At 37.8% G+C, this 18,889-nt stretch overlaps 1 protein-coding gene across 1 annotated transcript in view; it reads left to right on the forward strand.

Annotated features, from left to right (window-relative positions):
- Positions 1-17,219, forward strand: part of ERp60 (disulfide-isomerase A3) — a 139,691-nt gene extending 122,472 nt beyond the window's left edge. The window contains exons 8-10 of the mRNA XM_067145219.2: positions 5,848-6,079; positions 7,238-7,372; positions 16,362-17,219. Of these exons, the coding sequence (XP_067001320.1) occupies positions 5,848-6,079; positions 7,238-7,372; positions 16,362-16,466 (472 nt within the window). The 3' untranslated portion in view covers positions 16,467-17,219. The remainder of the gene's footprint in view (positions 1-5,847; positions 6,080-7,237; positions 7,373-16,361) is intronic.
- Positions 17,220-18,889: the final 1,670 nt, after the last annotated feature.

Below are 18,889 nucleotides of genomic sequence, written 5' to 3' on the forward strand. Positions count from 1 at the left end.
AAGCATAATTTCACCAACATCATTTTCCTCCTCCCCATGAGCTTGGCTGTATGCAACACCACCAGGATGATTTCCTTTTACATTGAGAAGATGTTCAAAATATTCCCTCCACCTCTCCAGTGATTCCCTGGGATCTATGATGAGTTCACCTGAATTACTCAAAACACTGTTCATTTTCTTTTTCCCTCCCTTCCTAAGATTCTTTATTACTGTCCAGAAAGGTTTCCCTGCTGCTTGACCTAGCCTTTCCAGGTTATTACCAAAATCTTCCCATGACTCTGCCCTTCCCTTTCTAACACCTGTCAAGTTTACTTTATAATCTCCTATCTCTTCCTCGTTATCACCCCTTACCCGAATATCACTTACTCCTAGCACATCCAGATGCATCCTCTTTGCTGACTCAGCCAGTTCTACTTTCTTTCTTCCATAAGCCCCATTAATATTGATAGCTCCCCATCGAATTCCATTTCGTTCGCCAAGTTGTTTCCAAGGAGTCCCTCGCCTGTCAAATGGGAGTGGGATTACATTACTCCCATAGGTCCGAGGCTTGCTTAAAATGTTCTGAGCTCGGTAAATTCATGAAGCAGGATGCTACCCTACTTGCACATAGTCCAAGTGAGAATCTCTCCTCTAACGGGTTATGGACCACCGGTGAATTGTATAGTCCTAGCCGCCTGAGCACAAGGAGGGTCATGACTCAGAATATGTCTGAAATGCCCACTCCCATTCCATGGCAACTGGTATCCCGACTCTCAGGACCACTTACTAGGCCACTCAGCCGTTGCCCATGGTTCACGAACTAGGACGTGACTACAGTAACCCACAGACATGAATTTGATTGTATTAATCATGAAATTTTTCTTACAAAGATTGAGGTGTATGGTGTCGAGTATCCCTCACTGCACTTAAGTCATACTTAAATAACAGATATCATTTTGTCTCTGTTAAAAATAGGTATTCCACTTGGAAGAAGGTTACAACTGGTGTGCCACATGGCTCTGTCCTAGGTCCATTTTTATTCATTCTGACAATCAGTGATATACACAAAATGTCACAGCTCATGCTCTTATATCCTATGCGGACGATACAACGTTAATTAAAAAATTCCAGAGCACCTCAGGTTTGCATCAGATGTTGCAGGAAGCTCTTGCAACTGCAATGCATTGGTTTTCATCCAATGGGCTTGTTGTGCAATCAGGATAAAACTCAATTTCTCACACTAGGATTATCCAAAGATATTGAAAGTCAGTCAGTCAAACTTATGGGTTTTCATATTGATGTCAAATTGAGCTGGGAAAAACACATTAATCATGTTTTGTGTAAAAATATCACCATTGACCTATTTGATATGGAAATTGAGGGATTAGCAGTGACTAAGGATGGCATATTTTGGTCTCTTCCAGTCACACATTACTTATGGACTGTTATAATTGGGGCATTCTTCTTACATTTATAATATTCTTGTAATACAGAAAAAGGTTGTCCGAACAATGTGTAGGGTTGGTGCAATTGACCATTGTCAGCCTCTTTTCATTAAGCTTAAAATACTGACAATTATAAATTTGTATATTTATATATCTTTGACGTATGTTAAAAACCACATAAATGAATTCAGTAGTAGTGTAAACGTTTATTTTTATGATACTCTGGGCAAAGCAGACATTGACATCCCAATTCACAGGCTGTCAAAAACTGCTCGCTCACATAAAATCAGTTGTTCAAGATTATTTCATAAATTACCACATTCTGCACAGTCTACTCCTTTAAGTAATTTTAAAAGGAAAATTTATGATTGGTTAATAGAAAATCCATTTTGTAATACCTCTGAATACTTACAAAATACATAATGTTAGTATTAAGTTTTAATAAAAGTTGTATATTTGTTTAGCCTTAGTAGTATTAAGTACTAAATTATTATCAGTTGATGAAGCCTATTTCATTGTATATGGTCAATGGCAAGTAAAATTCTTGATTCTTTGTGTAATTGTTAATAAAAATATTGGCCTGAATTTTCACACCCTTCTTCATAAATCTGGTCAAAGGAACACCATACTTGCATACATCACTCGCATTATCAACACTACTTTCAAAGGCTTCAACTCTTAAAGCAATTATTGCATCCCCTTGGTTTTTTTTATTTTTGAAAATTCCGCTTCAAAAGCACTACTTATGAGGACCTGAAAGAGCATGAATATTTTACAGCACATCGGTGATGGACACTTCAAGCCACCTCTGTTTAACTGCCTAAAATATGAGAGCATGTGGTCTACATCATAGTTTATCACCATTTCTGCTGCAGACTGTAGCATCTTAACACAATCAGCACAGTTGTTATACTTCTTAAGCTTCTCAATGACCTTGATACTAGTATAGCTGGCAATACAACTGAGAATCCTGTGAGTGGGGTAGGATTATTGCACACACTGTCACCTAATGCTAGCTCTATCTTGTCTAAATTCTGAATTTGTTTCTTCTGGACATTGTAGTTCTTGGTGAAAAATCAAGTGTGAATTCACCAAGTTTACCAGATTGCATTTTTAATACGCTTAGCACTTTCAATTTTCTTTCCGACTCAAGAATCTGTTCTACTGAAACATTATAAACATACCCGCTTAACCTTCTATAAACTCCAAACCTTCCTTCCAAACTATCAGTTTGTAACTTCGCTGTAAGTACATGTGACCAGTTAAAATGATTAAAAATATACCTACACAACTGAACTAATGCAGTCAAAGTATGGGTCATAGCAAGGTGAGTTTCATTACTCAAGTTTCCCTGCAGCATGTGACACGTGCCAAACATCAATGTAAACTTTCAAACCTTCTAGGAAAGTAAGTTAGGGATCATCATGATCAGTAATGGATTGGAGTCATAATTTTTGGTATATTTTCCTTCATTGGATGCTGAACATTGGATATTGCCCACCACCTGCCAATCAGCTTCAAGAACTGAATTGTGCCAATAGAAATATCAACACCTTCACCCTTCAACACTTCTAGAGCTGCAATATTCTTCACATCAAAGATATTTACTGCCAAGGAAACATTCTGTCGTTCACTGAAGTAGGAAAAAGTGGCTTTCTTGATCAATTTGGTGCCAGTTTCAAAAGCATATTTTTTCCTGAGTGGAATACATCTTTCAAGTCTGTGAAAACCTAGCTTCAACTGTGAAATACTGACATGTAGCAGTATCATCAGGAATACTGAGCATGTTACTAATTACTGGAAAAGTCTCTTCAACATTTGGAATAGTGAATGTTTGATTCAACCTATTGAGCCAGTTATTTCTAATACACTCGAGTGTGTGAACACTATCAAAAAGGAGATAAATGACAAGCAATGAATTAAATGGGTTTGGAATACAAGGTTTTAGAGAACCACTACACAACAGTTCAAACATTTTCTGTTTGTTACAATCACAGGAATAGAACCAGCTATTGGGTGGTTAGCTCCGTGTGCATTTTGCAGAGTTTCGCCCAGACGTGCCATTTGGGCTCATCAGCTGGATTGGCACGCCCCTCCAGGACTCTGCTTAGCAGTGGCAGACCAAGCGCATGGTCCCGCCGTATTAGCAAATAGGGATGGCTAACCTGCTAAAGGAGAAGTGAATTCTCCGTTTCCAAAAAATATTACTCCCCATGGAGTTAGAATCTGTAAGATCTGTAAGATCTGCGGCCGTGAAAGCCATTTTTGATATTTTCTGTTTGTTTTATGATTGTCAGAAATCATGCACACAACTTCAAACCCTAATTCATTCATAAGTTTTAGAACCTCCATTGTGAATTTCAAAAGTGTTTCTGCATTTAGTTTTGTATTGAAGTATTGAAAATGACATAAAAACCTGAGTGGTAGTAGCTGGATCCAGCTCAGAACTATTTTCTCCTAAAGTCTTTCCAGCTTTATGTGCCAGTTTAGAACTGACAAAGACTTCATCCAACATTAATGTCACAACTTTATCATTGTGTTGGAGAAGTTTAGCCTTCTTCAAAAATGCTTTTTGAGAAGGCCCAATACCAGTGCTATTTGGACCTATTTTTGTCAAAAAGTGTCCTAAATAGACAGGATGTAGTGAAGCCATCACACATGTATTCCTCAACATTCGATAAGCCCCAGGAAAAGAATAGTAAAAGGTTGCTGCCCATATTAGCAGCTCAGAAGTATATCTCACTTGCTTCAGTAAACTAAGTTCCAACTATTCTACTGCAAACTTAATTTTATTGTGCTTCAGTTTTTCTTTTTCACAATCTAAAACAAGAGCTTTTTTCAGAAAGTTCACCAGAATAAGTACTCTGTCACTCAGTTCAGTACTACTTTCTTCATAATTACAAAGATGACTTACCAGAGTTTCGAATTTGCTCCATCTGTCACTCTTTACAGGCCATCCTGTCCTTTACATCCTAATATAAACCTTAATTTTTTTGTGGGTAAAGGAATGTTTTTAAATGCACTTTCACTTCCAGGTCACTCATCACCTTACAATTCACCATTATTGATGGAATATCTTAGTCTCTTCTTCACTTCTGTCATGAAAACCTGAATATTATCTATCTTGTCCTCTTCACACCAACGTTTAAATGCTTCTTCGTCTCTCTGTAGCAATTGCTGTTTACGCTCTTCAGGGTCCTTTCTTTCTCGAGGCAAGCTTATGGTATTATATGACGACTGATTGTCACATATGGTGGGATAGGCATCTGGTGCTAATTTAGGATTCTTCCTAGGGATTTGAATCGGTTCACCATTCTCAACGAGAAAAACATCCTCACGCATAATAAACTTAGGGTCAAACTGTTTGATGCAGACAACAGTCTTATTAGTTACAGTGAAATTTTCATGATGAATGCAACGAATCCGTTTCTCTCGTAAGACTTTGTCCTTTGGAAATGTGAAGGCAGAAATTCCCAAAGAATTGCCCTAATTAGACTTGCAGAGATGTACACTTAACACAATTGACCCATGTTAATCTAAAATATGTACATTACATTCTAAAACGACACTAATAATATTAACATAAACACACGAACACAATGATAAACACATAACCTGTACCTGACCACATGCAAACAGGAGATAACCCATACTTAGTATAATAAACTTCCAGGGAAAAAAAGACCTGGATGATTCCTATACTTCCTTATTATTGAAAGTTATTAAAAGCAGCCACAAAAGCAGGCCCAAAATACTTCAGTCACAACAATTACTTTAAACTGGCATTCACATTCACACTGAATTCATGCATGGCCCACGCTCACCACCATCTTGCCACTGATCGAAACCTGCCTTGAGGTTTTAGTATTGGAGTTGGTCTTGGCATAATCCATGTTGAGCACAAGCCTATACAGTGATACAGGGAAGGATTTGTATTACGTGTTGAAAATATGATAGAACTTGCCCACGTGCTTGTTTACATTCGGTGCCTTGTCATCCAGCCTGTTGCCAGATACAGTTTCATATTGTCTCCATCGATTCGGTCAATTGGTCCTTGTAATACAGTGATTCCTTTCCCTCTAACACTACTAACTCGTGAACGATCCACACACGTTCCATTCTGAATTGGCCCTGTTGTTTGTTGTTTTTCTTTACTCCCAAATCCTTATGTCGGCAATGCGAGACTCGTGTGATGGCTGTACCTGATTCACTGAAATCTCCGTTGTCCACCTCACTGTTATATACCAACATTGATAAACAAAAACTACTGCAGTTTCACCCAGGTGCAATTGTATTTTGACTATGTAATACTTAAGCAGAGTGCAAAGTTTCATTTTTTTTTTTTTTTTACAAATTCTTTAAGACAGCATTTGTATTGCCTTATACATGGAGGATCTTAGTGGATATTCTTTTTTTATTCTAGTGTGGATGGATTTCTCTCATTTTTGAAGAAGTTAAAGGAAGATGCACTGGAGCCATACATTAAATCTGAACCTATTCCTGAAGAAAACAACGGTCCTGTCACCGTGGCTGTTGCTAAGAACTTTGATGAAGTTGTCGCCAACAATGGTCGGGATACGTTGATCGAATTCTATGCTCCTTGGTGTGGACATTGCAAGAAATTAGCCCCTGTCTTCGACGAATTGGGAGAAAAGGTACAAGCATTGTTTATGTAGAAATAATAACTGTAGTTAAACAAGTTTGTGAAATATCTCTACTCAACAGACAGACTGATCATTTTGGATGTGTGTGCTATCAGTGTGTTCTTATCCAGCAAGTTGCTGCTTGTTTCTTAATGTGTATGTTTAATGTCTGGTTTTGATATCAGGTTTCTGGTCTCCTCTATTGTGTATGAAAAGGGAATGGTAATTATGGTAATTATTGCTGTATTGTGCTTATTCAAGTTTTCCAAATCTGTCCCATTTTGTTCCCTTTCTGATCAAACTATAATGCCCATTGGCATCAGTCAATCAATCACCACTGATCTGCATTTCGGGCAGTCACCCAGGTGCCAGATTCTCTATCTGTATCTCTATCTTGGTAAATTATTCAAATTCCTAACTCCCATTCCTATAAACGAATATTTGCCCCTCTTTGTCCTCTTGAATTCCAACTTTATATTCATATTGTAATCGGTCCTACTTTTAAAAACACTGTTGAAACTTATTCATCTCCTAATGGCATTCCATGCCATCTCTCCACTGACAGCTCAGAACATGCCACTTAATTGAGCTGCTTGTCTCCTTTCTCCCAAGTCTTCTCGGCCTAAATTTTCCAGCATTTTTGTAACATTACTCTTTTTTGTCAGAAATGGCCCAGAACAAATCAAGCTGCTTTTCTTCGTATTTTTTCCAGTTTTCAAATAAAATAATCCTTGTGAGGGCTCTATATACTGGAACCATACTCTAGTTGGGCTCTTACCAGAGACTTATAATGACTAATAAAATCAGATACCAAACTCGATAGCTGCTTAATTACATCCAGTATTCGGGAGATAGTGGGTTCGAACCCCACTGTCGGCAGCCCTGATGATGGTTTTCCGTGGTTTCCCATTTTCACACCAGGCAAATGCTGGGGCTGTACCATAATTAAGGCCACAGGCGCTTCCTTCCCACTCCCAGCCCTTTCCTATCCCATCGTCGCCATAAGATCTGTATCAGTGCGACGTAAAGCAGCGTGCAAAAAAAAAAAAAAAAAAAAAAAAAAGCCACAGATAGTGCTTTAAGTGGTGTTTCATGTCTAGTGATAGAAAATTGTATTAATTCACAAATCATTTGTGGTAGGGAGTCTTTTGATTTTGCTTGATTTTGCAGATGAAAAATGAAGATGTTGCTATTGTCAAGATGGATGCTACCAGCAATGATGTTCCACCACCATATGAAGTAAGAGGCTTCCCTACTTTGTATTGGTCGCCTAAAGACAACAAGGCCAATCCTATTCGATATGAGGTAGGCAATATTCATATTTTAATGTTTTTTCATCTCATTTGAATGGTGATAATTTTAATTGGTCTAAATCACTACTAAACATTTCATTGAAGGAATAATTGTAATCAATAAAATGATTCTAAATTCGGTTATAGACTTCCAGTCTCCAAATGGAAGGCTCTAACTACTAACCATTAAGTGTGCAAAGAAAGTATACACCCTCATTAATGCTCATGCGCCAATTAATGACAACAATCGAACTAACCCACAAAAGGTAGATGACTTTTGGGAATAATTAGAATTGGTGACATCAAAAATTTCTGATAATCATGTGAAAATACTACTTGGGGATTTCAACACACAGGTAGGACGAGAAAAAGTCTACAGGAGAATAGTGGGGGATTTCCCAGCTCATAGAAGAACCAACAGAAATGGGCAAAGACTTAGAGTTCTGTAGGAAGTTTAATTTGAAACTGATGTCCACTCATTTCAAGAAGTTTCCTAGGAAACAAACAACGTGGGCATCACCAAACAAACTATTAGGAGAATATCAAATTGATCACATTGCAATCTCCCATAGAAGTCAAAAAGGAATTATGAATGTTAAAGTTAAGAAAGGAGCCAACATAGAAACAGATCACTATTTAACAATCATCAAGATAAAGTTTATTCCCAGCAGCAAGAAGAAACGCACAAACAGAGTACTAAGATTCGACACTCAAAAGCTGAAACAGAACAGCAACAAGTACCAAGAACGGATGAACATTGAAACAACTGAATGGAAGCAAATGCAGCAGACCATGATAGGAGCAGCCAAAGAAACAGCATTACTCAAGAAATCACGAAAACATCCATGGTGGAATGAAAGATGTGAACAGGCAACATCACTCAGACTACAAAAATGGAAGAAGTGGTACTCATCAAAGAAAGAGGAAGATTACAACAGCTTCAAAGAACAAAGAAAATCAACCGCAAAACTTGTAAGAGGAGAAAAAAGAAAATTCGAGAAAGAACAACTGGCTGCAATAGAACAAAACTTCCAAAAGAATAACATGAGAGACTTTTACAAGACATTTAAGAAGAGCCTTTCTAAATACCAACCACCGAGCTTGTGTTTCAAGAAAGAGGATGGCACCATCGCAACAAACAATGAAGAAAATTGCCAACTGTTCGCAGAATACTTTAAACAGCTACTTAACTGCTCGGTTCCAGAGGAGAAGCTCGCCACAGAACATACGCAACAGAACCCAGACTCAACACCGCCAGATGAAACAGAAATCGCAAATCTAATCAAGAAGCTTAAGAACAACAAAGCAGCTGGTGAAGACTCAATAACGAGTGAACTATGGAAACATGTGAGCCCCCAAATGATCAAGAACTTATGCCAGTTAATGCAAGAAATCTGGAACACTTGTAAGATTCCTGATGATTGGAAATTAGCCTTAATACACCCACTACACAAGAAAGGGGACAGAACAGATGTCAGCAATTACAGAGGCATCTCACTCCTTCAAGAGACATACAAGATACTATCTATGGCACTGTTATCAAGATTAGAACAAGAAGTTGAACACAAAATCGGCGAATACCAGGGAGGCTTTCGGAAGGGATGATCATGTGTGGAACAAATTTGGAACTTCAAGACAATACTGAAGGACAGAGTTGCCAGAGACAAGAAATATGTAGCAGTTTTTGTTGACTTTTGAAAAGCATATGATTCAGTTGATAGGAGTACGTTGTTTAACATCCTTAGAGAAATGGGTACAGATAACAAGACATTACAGCTAATAAAGGAGACCTTAACAAACACATACTCGATGGTTAAGTTTATGGGAGAGATATCTGAACCCTTTGAAATCAAGACAGGCGTAAGGCAAGGAGATTGCCTACCCCACTGCTGTTCAGTTGTGTCCTGGATAAAGTCATCAAAGAATGGGAAAAAGAACTCGCAGAAAAAAAGGCATTAAAGACCAAATAAGGATAGGATACAAGAAAGAGAACATCACTATCAACTGCTTAGCCTTTGCTGACGATCCTGTATTGTTATCAGAAAATATTGAATCGGCGATAATACAAGTTAACTCTTTAAAAGAGGTAGCAATGAAAACTGGCCTGCAGATATCATTTGAAAAGACACATTTCATGACCAACATTAAAGAAGCCCCAAGATACATAGTAACAATAAACAATGATAAGATAGATAAAGTTGTTAAATTCAAATACCTTGGCAAGATTATACAACCTAATGGGCTTGATAAAGAAGCAAACCGCGAGAGAGCCAGAAAAATGGAGCTTGCATTCCACCTTACAAAAAACACATACAACAAGAAAGCGATCTCTATTAGGACAAAACTACACCACTATCAGGCAGTAATTCAACCAAAGTGCTTGTATGTTTCAGAATGCCTGGGATTAACAACCAGGAAAGACATTGAAGAAGGAAAGAAAGATTCTAAGAAAAATCCTCAGGCCAAAGAAATGTACTGACACATACCGATTACGCAGTTACAAAGGAATATATAAAACCTGCAGTAGGATTTCAGATGCCATTCAAAAGCGAAGAGTTAAATATTTTTGGACATATTTCAAGAATGCCTGATGACAGACTTGCCAAGAAAATCTTTAACCACTTCAATAAGCCCAATACGAAAGGCAGCTCTTTTTAAAGATGGTTTGTTAACACAAAGAAGGATTTGCAAGAAATGAACGTCACACATCAAGACATCCACAATGAAACCACTTTCAGGAAAAAGTTACACACATTTAAGGGTTTCCTAGTGCCAGAAATAGCGACCAAGAAGAAACAACAATGGACAGCTGAAAGGAAAGAAGCAGCAAGCAGGAGGATTTAAATCATGAGGAGTTATTTACGTGATCCACAGCTAGCCAAAATCGATAGAAGAAGGAATAATAAAGTTAGACATCGACTTTCCACTACTCTCACTAAAGAAGAAAAACTAACAAGACCTTATTTTTCACTTTCAACCCTCTTAGTGCCGGCTCCCTTACTGCCGTGGTTGCTAAGAATGCCAGCTAGAAAATGCCTATTATGCAGCACCGAAGATAAAAGCATATCCTATCCTCACTTTTCAAGATATCTCATTATAGTTTACTTTTTCTTGTAGCTAAGTGATCCCTCTCTTCACTCATTATATTAACATCACAAAAATAATTCATACTTCCGAGTAAAAAAAATTAATTTGTTCATGCGATTTTTGAAAAAATTTAAAATTCAAATTTGGCTCTCGGTACTTCCTAGTATTTTGATCATACTCACCTAAATTTGGTATTCCTGTGCACATTGATGCATTGTTTACTAGTTTGTAAATATCAGTGTTTTAAGAATAATAGTTCTTATAAAAATAGATTAATTACTGACTTGGTCTAGGATCAGGAGGAGGCGCACATTTAGGGCCAGGCGTCTCAAGGAATGCAGGTGAGGGTTGAAATTGCACGTTGTGATCGGACTGAATTTTACGGAAATCGGAAGTCTGGTCATCGTCGTCATTACTGTCTGCATCAACTCCATCATTATTCCCGTCACTGTCATTACCGTCTGAATCGGAAATTTCATTTAACACTGTCACACAAGTAAGTCGGATAACATCACCACTATCATCATTGTTTGAAACGTTACCGGCATTATTATCACTCTCGGTATCGTCTGAATCATCGCCTGACTCGATATAATCAGAATCATCACTCAGTTACGATACTGTACCAAATCATCATCAATTTCAAACGCAATACGAGAACTAGTCGCCATTATTACGAACACATGGTCTACAAGTATGCGCGTAACAGCTGAAATAGAAAAAATCATATCATCAACACAACCTGTCACACAGATTCCGGTGGTAGATTTAGAAACTATGTAGTATCTACTACAGAGTGATGCTGACTAGAGCTGCCATCTGTCAGATATGTGCAAACTATTATGACTTACGTAGACAGCTACAACATGGAGCACAATCGCGCTCCTCGGACATTTCGCTAGGCTACAGAGGAGCGCAATTGCACTCCCTGGTACTCTACTAAGAGTTAATATAAATCTGCAGATACACCAGATTTCCAACATTTTCGAAAAAACATTATATAAAAATATATTTTTAAACAGACAATAATAATGCATCAATTTTACACATCACAAACTCGATTAGTATTAACAATAAAACATTCTATGCTTATATGCTTAAATGTAGTAGCTGTCGGTCCGCCTATATCAGCCGAACAGGTAGAAACTTTGACACAAGGTACTTAAAACATGTAAATTCATTTAAATATAATAGATTTTCAGCTATGGGAAAACATATGATGGACTCAAATGATAAATTCACAAATATTGATCAGGATTTAAAAATCTAAAAAATGGTTAATAAGGGCTCTCCGCTCAGTAGCTTTGAGAATTGTTTCATCCACCCAGATCAGTTCTTCAAACCCAATTTTCAACCTTAATGAAATATCTGAAAAATCCATTTATTTGATCTGTTAATTTCTATTTTCAGTAAAAAAGAAATTAAGTACTCTAAATCCCCTTCTTTCACTCCAGTATATAATTGTTATATATAAGAAAACATAAAGGTCCAATAATACTGCCTTGAGGAATTCCCCTCTTAATTATGACAGGGACAGATAAAGCTTCGCCTACTCTAATTCTCTGATTTCTGTTTTCTAGAAACATAGCCACCCATTCAGCCACTCTTTTGTCAAGTCCAACAGCACTCATTTTTGCCAGTAGTCTCCCGTGATCTACCCTATCAAATGCCTTAGATAGGTAATCACAATACAGTCCAATTGACCTCCTGAATCCAGGATATCTGCTATATCTTGCTGGAATCCTACAAGTTGAGCTTCAGTGGAATAACCTTTCCTAAACCCAAACTGCCTTCTATCGAACCAGTTATTAATTTTGCAAACCTGTCTAATATAATCAGAAAGGATGCTTTCCCAAAGCTTACATGCAGTGCATGTCAAACTGGCTGGCCTGTAATTTTCAGCTTTATGTCTAACACCCTTTCCTTTATACACAGGGGCTACTATAGCGACTCTCCATGCATTTGGTATAGCTCCTTCATTCAAACACTAATCAAATAAGTACTTCATATGTGATACTATATCCGAACCCGTTGTCTTTAGTATATCCCCCGAAACATCAGTTCCAGCTGCTTTTCTAGTTTTCAACTTTTGAATCTTACTATAAATGTCGTTGTTGTTCCGAGGTATTTGTGGATCACAGGGGTGAGAGAAGGTGCCGGGATGACTGGGTCTAACTACAATGTCAAAATTAATTAAAACTAAAACTAAAGGTTATATTTTCAAAATTCAAAATTTCACAATTTACAGGTACAAGTAATCAAAATTAAACAAGTCTAGGAACGACAAAATTGGTGGTATGAACAGATTGTGGGCTTCAAGCCCTCACTTAACTTTTCCTGAGCTCCTAGCTCAAATTTACAAAAGAGCACAAATTTTATACAAGGGCAGAAATCCCACTGATTCATGGAGCACTTGCTCCCAAAATTACAATATCAACCCTCCCAGAGGCACTCTTACAACACTTGAAAAAGAGCTAACGTGCTCTCCGTTTTCCAAGCCTACTCAAGGCAACATAACATGAAATTCTAATAATCACTGGCCTTACAAGGCACTATTTACAAATAGAAATCTTATTACACAGAGGTATCTAGTACCCAACCTACAGGGCCTTAGTGAAAAAGAACAGGTTAAATAAACAGCCCGAGTACAATTTGAATGGAGTCGAAGACTGAGCTCCAAAAATTTAAAACCTATAAGGCGCTTGGCCGACGAAACAGGGACTATTCCCTAACTACTGAGGTTGCTTGGATGGAAATAACTTTAATACATTGCAGAAACGAAAGATTACAAAAATGTGGCATCTCAAACCAAAATGAAGGGGAGCTCGATAGGGTATTTCACTCTCTATCCCCGATTTACAGTTAAAGATTTTATGAAGTTATTACGTTAGCCGGCAGAAGTTACATTTTCAGAAAGGTAGGTTACATAGTTGATTCGGACCTTTCCCTCGGGTTAAACTGCGGAGCTAGCAAGAAAGAAAGAAAGATGTTATGTGGCCATTACCTTGTAGAAGTTCTAGCAGCTGACGAATAGGCCTCCTGCTTGACACACACACTCAGTAAGATGACGATCAATTGGCCAAGAGACGTGCAAAGCGGCAGTTTATAAACCCTTGGGGAAAGTTCGAGACCATTCAAGATTAAACTAGCCACACCCTCTCATTTTTATTGGGTAATTTAAAAGTTGCCCTCAAAATCGAAGGAGAAGAAGAAGAAGACTGTGATTGGTAGAAAATTAATTACAGAAATTAGGGATTGGCTAGATTCAAAACTGGCAGAAAGAAAAGATAAATATTGCCAGCCCAAAAATAAATGAACTTCGATTAGTAAAAAAAAACTTATGAATACAAAACCTCTTAAAATCAAAAGTTCTTTCACTTTGCACCAGGGTGCATAATCATAGTTTTTTAGTAGTGACATCTGTGGAAGAATGTCCAAACTTCTTGCTGAATGGGAAAGAAAACAAGTAGAAATACAGTCAGTTCAGAAAACTTCACAATAACAAAATTACATCAGATTTTAGTGGTTGACATCTTCTGAGTCAAGTTTTAAGTAGGTGTAGTTCGTTTCACTGTTTCACCAATAGAGGGGTTCTTTTAGGCGCTAGATTTAAACGTGCAGTGTTGGGGTGTACCTCCCAGTACAGTTGTCATAGGTAAATTTTAATACTTTAGTATAAGTCACCTCCTCTATCTGGACATCATCCTTGGAACCAGCAATCGTTAATACTGCTGACTGAATACTTCTGCCTTTTGAAGATCCTCGCATACACACTCCCCTTGTTGATTGATTCCTGGAATATCCTTCTTGGAACCTGTTTCTGCCTTAAAGTACCTGTACATACTCTTCCATTTTTCATTAAAATTTGTATGACTGCTAATTGTGCTTGCCATCATGACCCCATCCCGTGCGCATGATTGAACCTGTCGTTGCATGCTGTCCATAAGGCGGTTTAGGCTGTCCTGGTTGATCCTGTCCCACTCTTTGACAGCAGCCTGCCGGCCATGTGAGAGGTGGATTCGTTCATCGTTACACTGCCTATGTCAGCATACCCCAGGCACATTCAATGGGATTCATGCCTGGAGACACCGCAGGCCAGTCCATCCAATAGATGTGGGCCTCCCTGAGGAATAGGTTCACAAGATTTGGGCGGTGCGGATGCGCGTTGTCACCTTGCAGAATGAATCTGCCTCCAAAATGTTGTCAGTATGGTTGAACAATGGGCCCCTAGGATTCTCTTCCGATATTGTGCACCAGACATATTGCCCTCTACGACAATGTGTGGCGTCCAAAGTCCATACATAATGCCTTCCTGAAATATGACAGATCCCCCTCCCTGATGGCCGTTGGATGGCGTACAGGACTCATCTGGCATTACCTCACTCTCTCCAAACCCTCCTCCAACTGTAATCCAGTGTTAGACACATTCGGCACTCATTCCTGAAGGGAATCCGCCGCTATTCTTCCAGAGTCCACTCTGAAGTGCTCCCTTGCCCATCTTTACCTGGCGCCATGGCGTTGGGATGTACGTGCAGGTGCTTGCCAATGAACTCCTGAGTATAGGTGGTTCCTATGGAGACATTTCTGATTGTCTGCGTAGACACAGCCCTACCAGTTGCCTGTCGTAAGGCATTACACAGTTCTCTTGCGATGTTTGCTCGGTTCCTATATTACATATAGAAATATTTATTTTTGAGATTTTAGCACACACAATTTCTATCAGAGATAGTCATGTCTTAAAGGAAGAATACTTAATGCAACTCTTTACCAGGTGGTAGTGTCCCAATAATAGATGTGACATTCCCACGCTGTAATGCTACGCTGAAGCAGAAATACAAGCAATCCATTGGCCAAACTCTCTGATAAAATTGGGCCATCATTGCCCCAGGTACTACTGCATTCAATGCCTACTGGTACAAAGAAGGATTTGTACAACAAATTACTGTATTTTCTTCAATTAGCATTTTCCCTACTCATGGCTGCACCTCTAGCACTCATAAAGGGGAAGATTGGACTGGACAAATGTTGTCTACACAGGTACAATCCCACAGGAGAGACCTACCCTTTCTCCATGGCACAAGTGTCATTCCTTCTTGCCTTTTACCGTATGAACAGCAGCAGTCAATTGGCCCTCATATAGAAGGAACTTATGCTTCAGAGCAGAGAGAACAGCTCAAAACAGAACCAGATGGAGACTAGCTATATATGAATGTTTTCACAACTTATCTGAGGACTGATTCACTCTTGATGATGAATGTTACATTTGCTGTTGAATCTTGTGCATAAATAATGTGGTATATGCATTTCTTCTTTAATATCTCCAACATCCTTTCCAATTGGTTTAGTTTTATAATAATAATAATAATAATAATAATAATAATAATAATAATAATAATAATAATAATAATTATAATTATAATTATCATAATTATTATTATTATTATTATTATTATTATTATTATTATTATTATTATTATTGTACGGCCTCAGCTACCGTATGCAGACATTTCGATTTGACGCCATCTGGCTGTCTGCTCGTCAATTTCGACGTTCCGTTTTACTCTAGGTCCGCTAGATGGCAGACAGAGTAAATCGGATCTCTCTTGGGTGTCTATGGCTGAGATTAAATTAATTTTGTCGGGTAAATACCAAATGTATCACCAGAGATCTTTTACATGCCGACATCGTACGGCATGGAGTGTCTAATGGACTTTTTTTTTTCGCCCTTCAAAAATTCGACTACCTCTGCTGGGTTTGAACCCACTATCTTGGGACCCGGAGGCCGACACTCTACCACGGATCCACAGAGGCAGCTGGTTTAGTTTTATATTTTATCTTGTTTTGGGGAAAAGAAAAGTGTTTTGTCGCCCTTGTCCTAATATGTATTGTATTGTAACTATATTTTTATATTTCAGGGTGGTCGTGAGGTAGATGACTTCATTAAGTACATTGCAAAGCATTCCAGTCAAGAGTTGAAAGGTTGGGATCGCAAGGGTAAAGCCAAGAAAGAAGAGTTGTAAAGGAAAAGTTGATGGAAGGACAAGGAAAAATTTAATAATAAAAAGTGGTGAAAGTGGAGTGTGTTTTTACGAGAACATTGAAGATCATGTAGAACCAACTAAAAATTATTGCAGTTGATTCTGCTGTGAAGATGTGTACTAGCATGAAACTTGAAGAATTTTCAGAAATCGCCACGTTTTCATATTTTGCGTCTTCGTACTTCAGTGAAGTGACATCGCTAGAGTTATTAGCATGAAGATCATTCCTTGGGAGTACAATCTCGTGAATAGTTTGTACAGTGTCTTTCAGTGGTAAATTATGATAGTCTTTTTAAATGTACTTCCATCGTTTGAAATTCACATACTGAAGTATGTTTTTGTAGCATGTTTATTTTAATATCTTTTTAGTGGTGGATGTGCTCTACATAAATAAACTTAAAAGATATGTATGATTGTGTGATGACTGCATTCCAGTGGCTCTTGGTTTCAGAAGCACAAAATGGGAAAATGCTTTGTTATAATATACAGTATAATGAAAGTTGGTATGAATGACCCATTTGTTACTTGAGCAGATCAGATCCAGGGTTCTCTACTCTTAACCTTCCCTGTGGAAGATCATTGTTAGTGAGTATTGCTTAAATCTGCAAGAGTGGAGAGCCAGAGACTTATTCAAATCTAACCTGGTGTTTTTTAAATTGTTTTTGTTCCTCAGAGTTTGATTTATTTTTGGTTGCAAATGTTTCATACGTAAGAACATTAAATGACTGAAATTACTCTAACAGTTCATTTTTTAGAACCTTCTGTCCAGAATGTTGTGCAAAGAAAACTAGGAATTTGCTGAAGACCAAATCTGTACACTTGATTGGCTGAACATGCCACTAAGAAAATATTTTCTGTGTTCTCTTAATTATACAGTTCCAAGTGCTGGGCAGCTTTTCAGACAACCTGTATGTTTAATAAACAAGCAAGTAACTTACATTCGTTGGGGGGGATCAACTTACGACCTATACAGTAAAGTGGAGGGAATATTTCAGGTAGTAATTTAGTACTTTTTAATTTCTGAAGTCAGCAGCACATTCTTACATGTCTTCTTTATAGATTATAACCTTTGTTTTAACATTCCATCAAGCAAGCCTTGCAAAAATAATCACGATTGATATTCTTGGGACTATCTTGTATTGAAAGCTTTGATTCCTACTGTATTAAACAACAGGTAAGCATTCTTTCCATGTAATGAAAATCGCTGAATTATCAAAATTAAATGAGTTTAAACTTTCATTACTCATATACAAGTTATCAAAAGTCAATGTATCATTGAAATAAGTATATACTGTTGTTTGATTAAGCCCTCCATGCCACCCTATCCTGTGCTAATCTTTTTATTTCCATGTAACTAGTACATCCTACATCTCCTCTAATCTGCTTGTCATACCTTCATCTACCCCCTACTGTCCTTACCACCTACACTTCCCTCAAAAACCAACTGAACAAGTCCTGGGTGTTTTAAGATGTACCCTATCGTTCTATCTTTTCTTCTGGTAAAATTTTGCCAATTCAATCTCCTTTCACAAAGCTCTTAGTGATTCTATCCATCTCACCTTCAGCATTCTTCTGTAATACCACATTTCTAAAGCTTCTATTCTCTTTTTAAGCTAGTCATTGTCCATGCTTCACTTCCATACAATAACATGCCCCATACACAGGTCTTCAAAAAAAAAAATCTTCCCAGCTCTTATATCATTGTTCAAAATGATCAAATTTATTTTCTCAAGGAAGTAGTCTGCAATGTCCTCCCTACTACTCCCATAGTTAGTTATTTTACTACCAAAGTAACAATGTTCATCTCCTTCCTTTAAGACTTAATGTCCTAATCAAATATTTCCTGCATCACCTGACCTTGTTCGACTGCATTCTATTACTTTTGTTTTGGACTTATATTTTCATCTTGTACTCCTTCCCCAAGACTATGCCCATACCATGTCAGCAATTTCTCTAGATCTTCTGCGGTCTCAAGATAAAATAATATCATCGGCAAATCTCGGGGTTTTGATTTCCCCTCCTTGGATTGTGATTCCCTTTCAAAACTCCTCTTAGTCTTTTGCCGCCTGTTCTGTTTAAACATTGAAAAGGATGGGGGATAAACTGCAGCCTAATAAATAATTTTGTTTTATTTTAAATTTCTTTTCCACTTAATTTGTTCACTTGTACTGTAGTTGTGTTTCCTCTTAAAATAAAAATCACCACCACCGCACTCCTTTCTGGATTGCTGTTTTTTTTTTTTCAAAGCCCTTTATTTGTGGTACTATCTGATCCTGATCATCTTCAGGCTTTCAAATAGCTTGGTCTAATCAATATTATCTAATGTCTTTTCTAGATCTATGAAAGCCATGTGTGTGGGCTTGTCCTTCGTTTTTCTGTCCTCTAAAATCAGACATAAAGTCAGG

The sequence above is a fragment of the Anabrus simplex genome, chromosome 4 (assembly GCF_040414725.1).
Source record: "Anabrus simplex isolate iqAnaSimp1 chromosome 4, ASM4041472v1, whole genome shotgun sequence".
In the NCBI taxonomy this organism is placed as follows: Eukaryota; Metazoa; Arthropoda; class Insecta; order Orthoptera; family Tettigoniidae; genus Anabrus; species Anabrus simplex.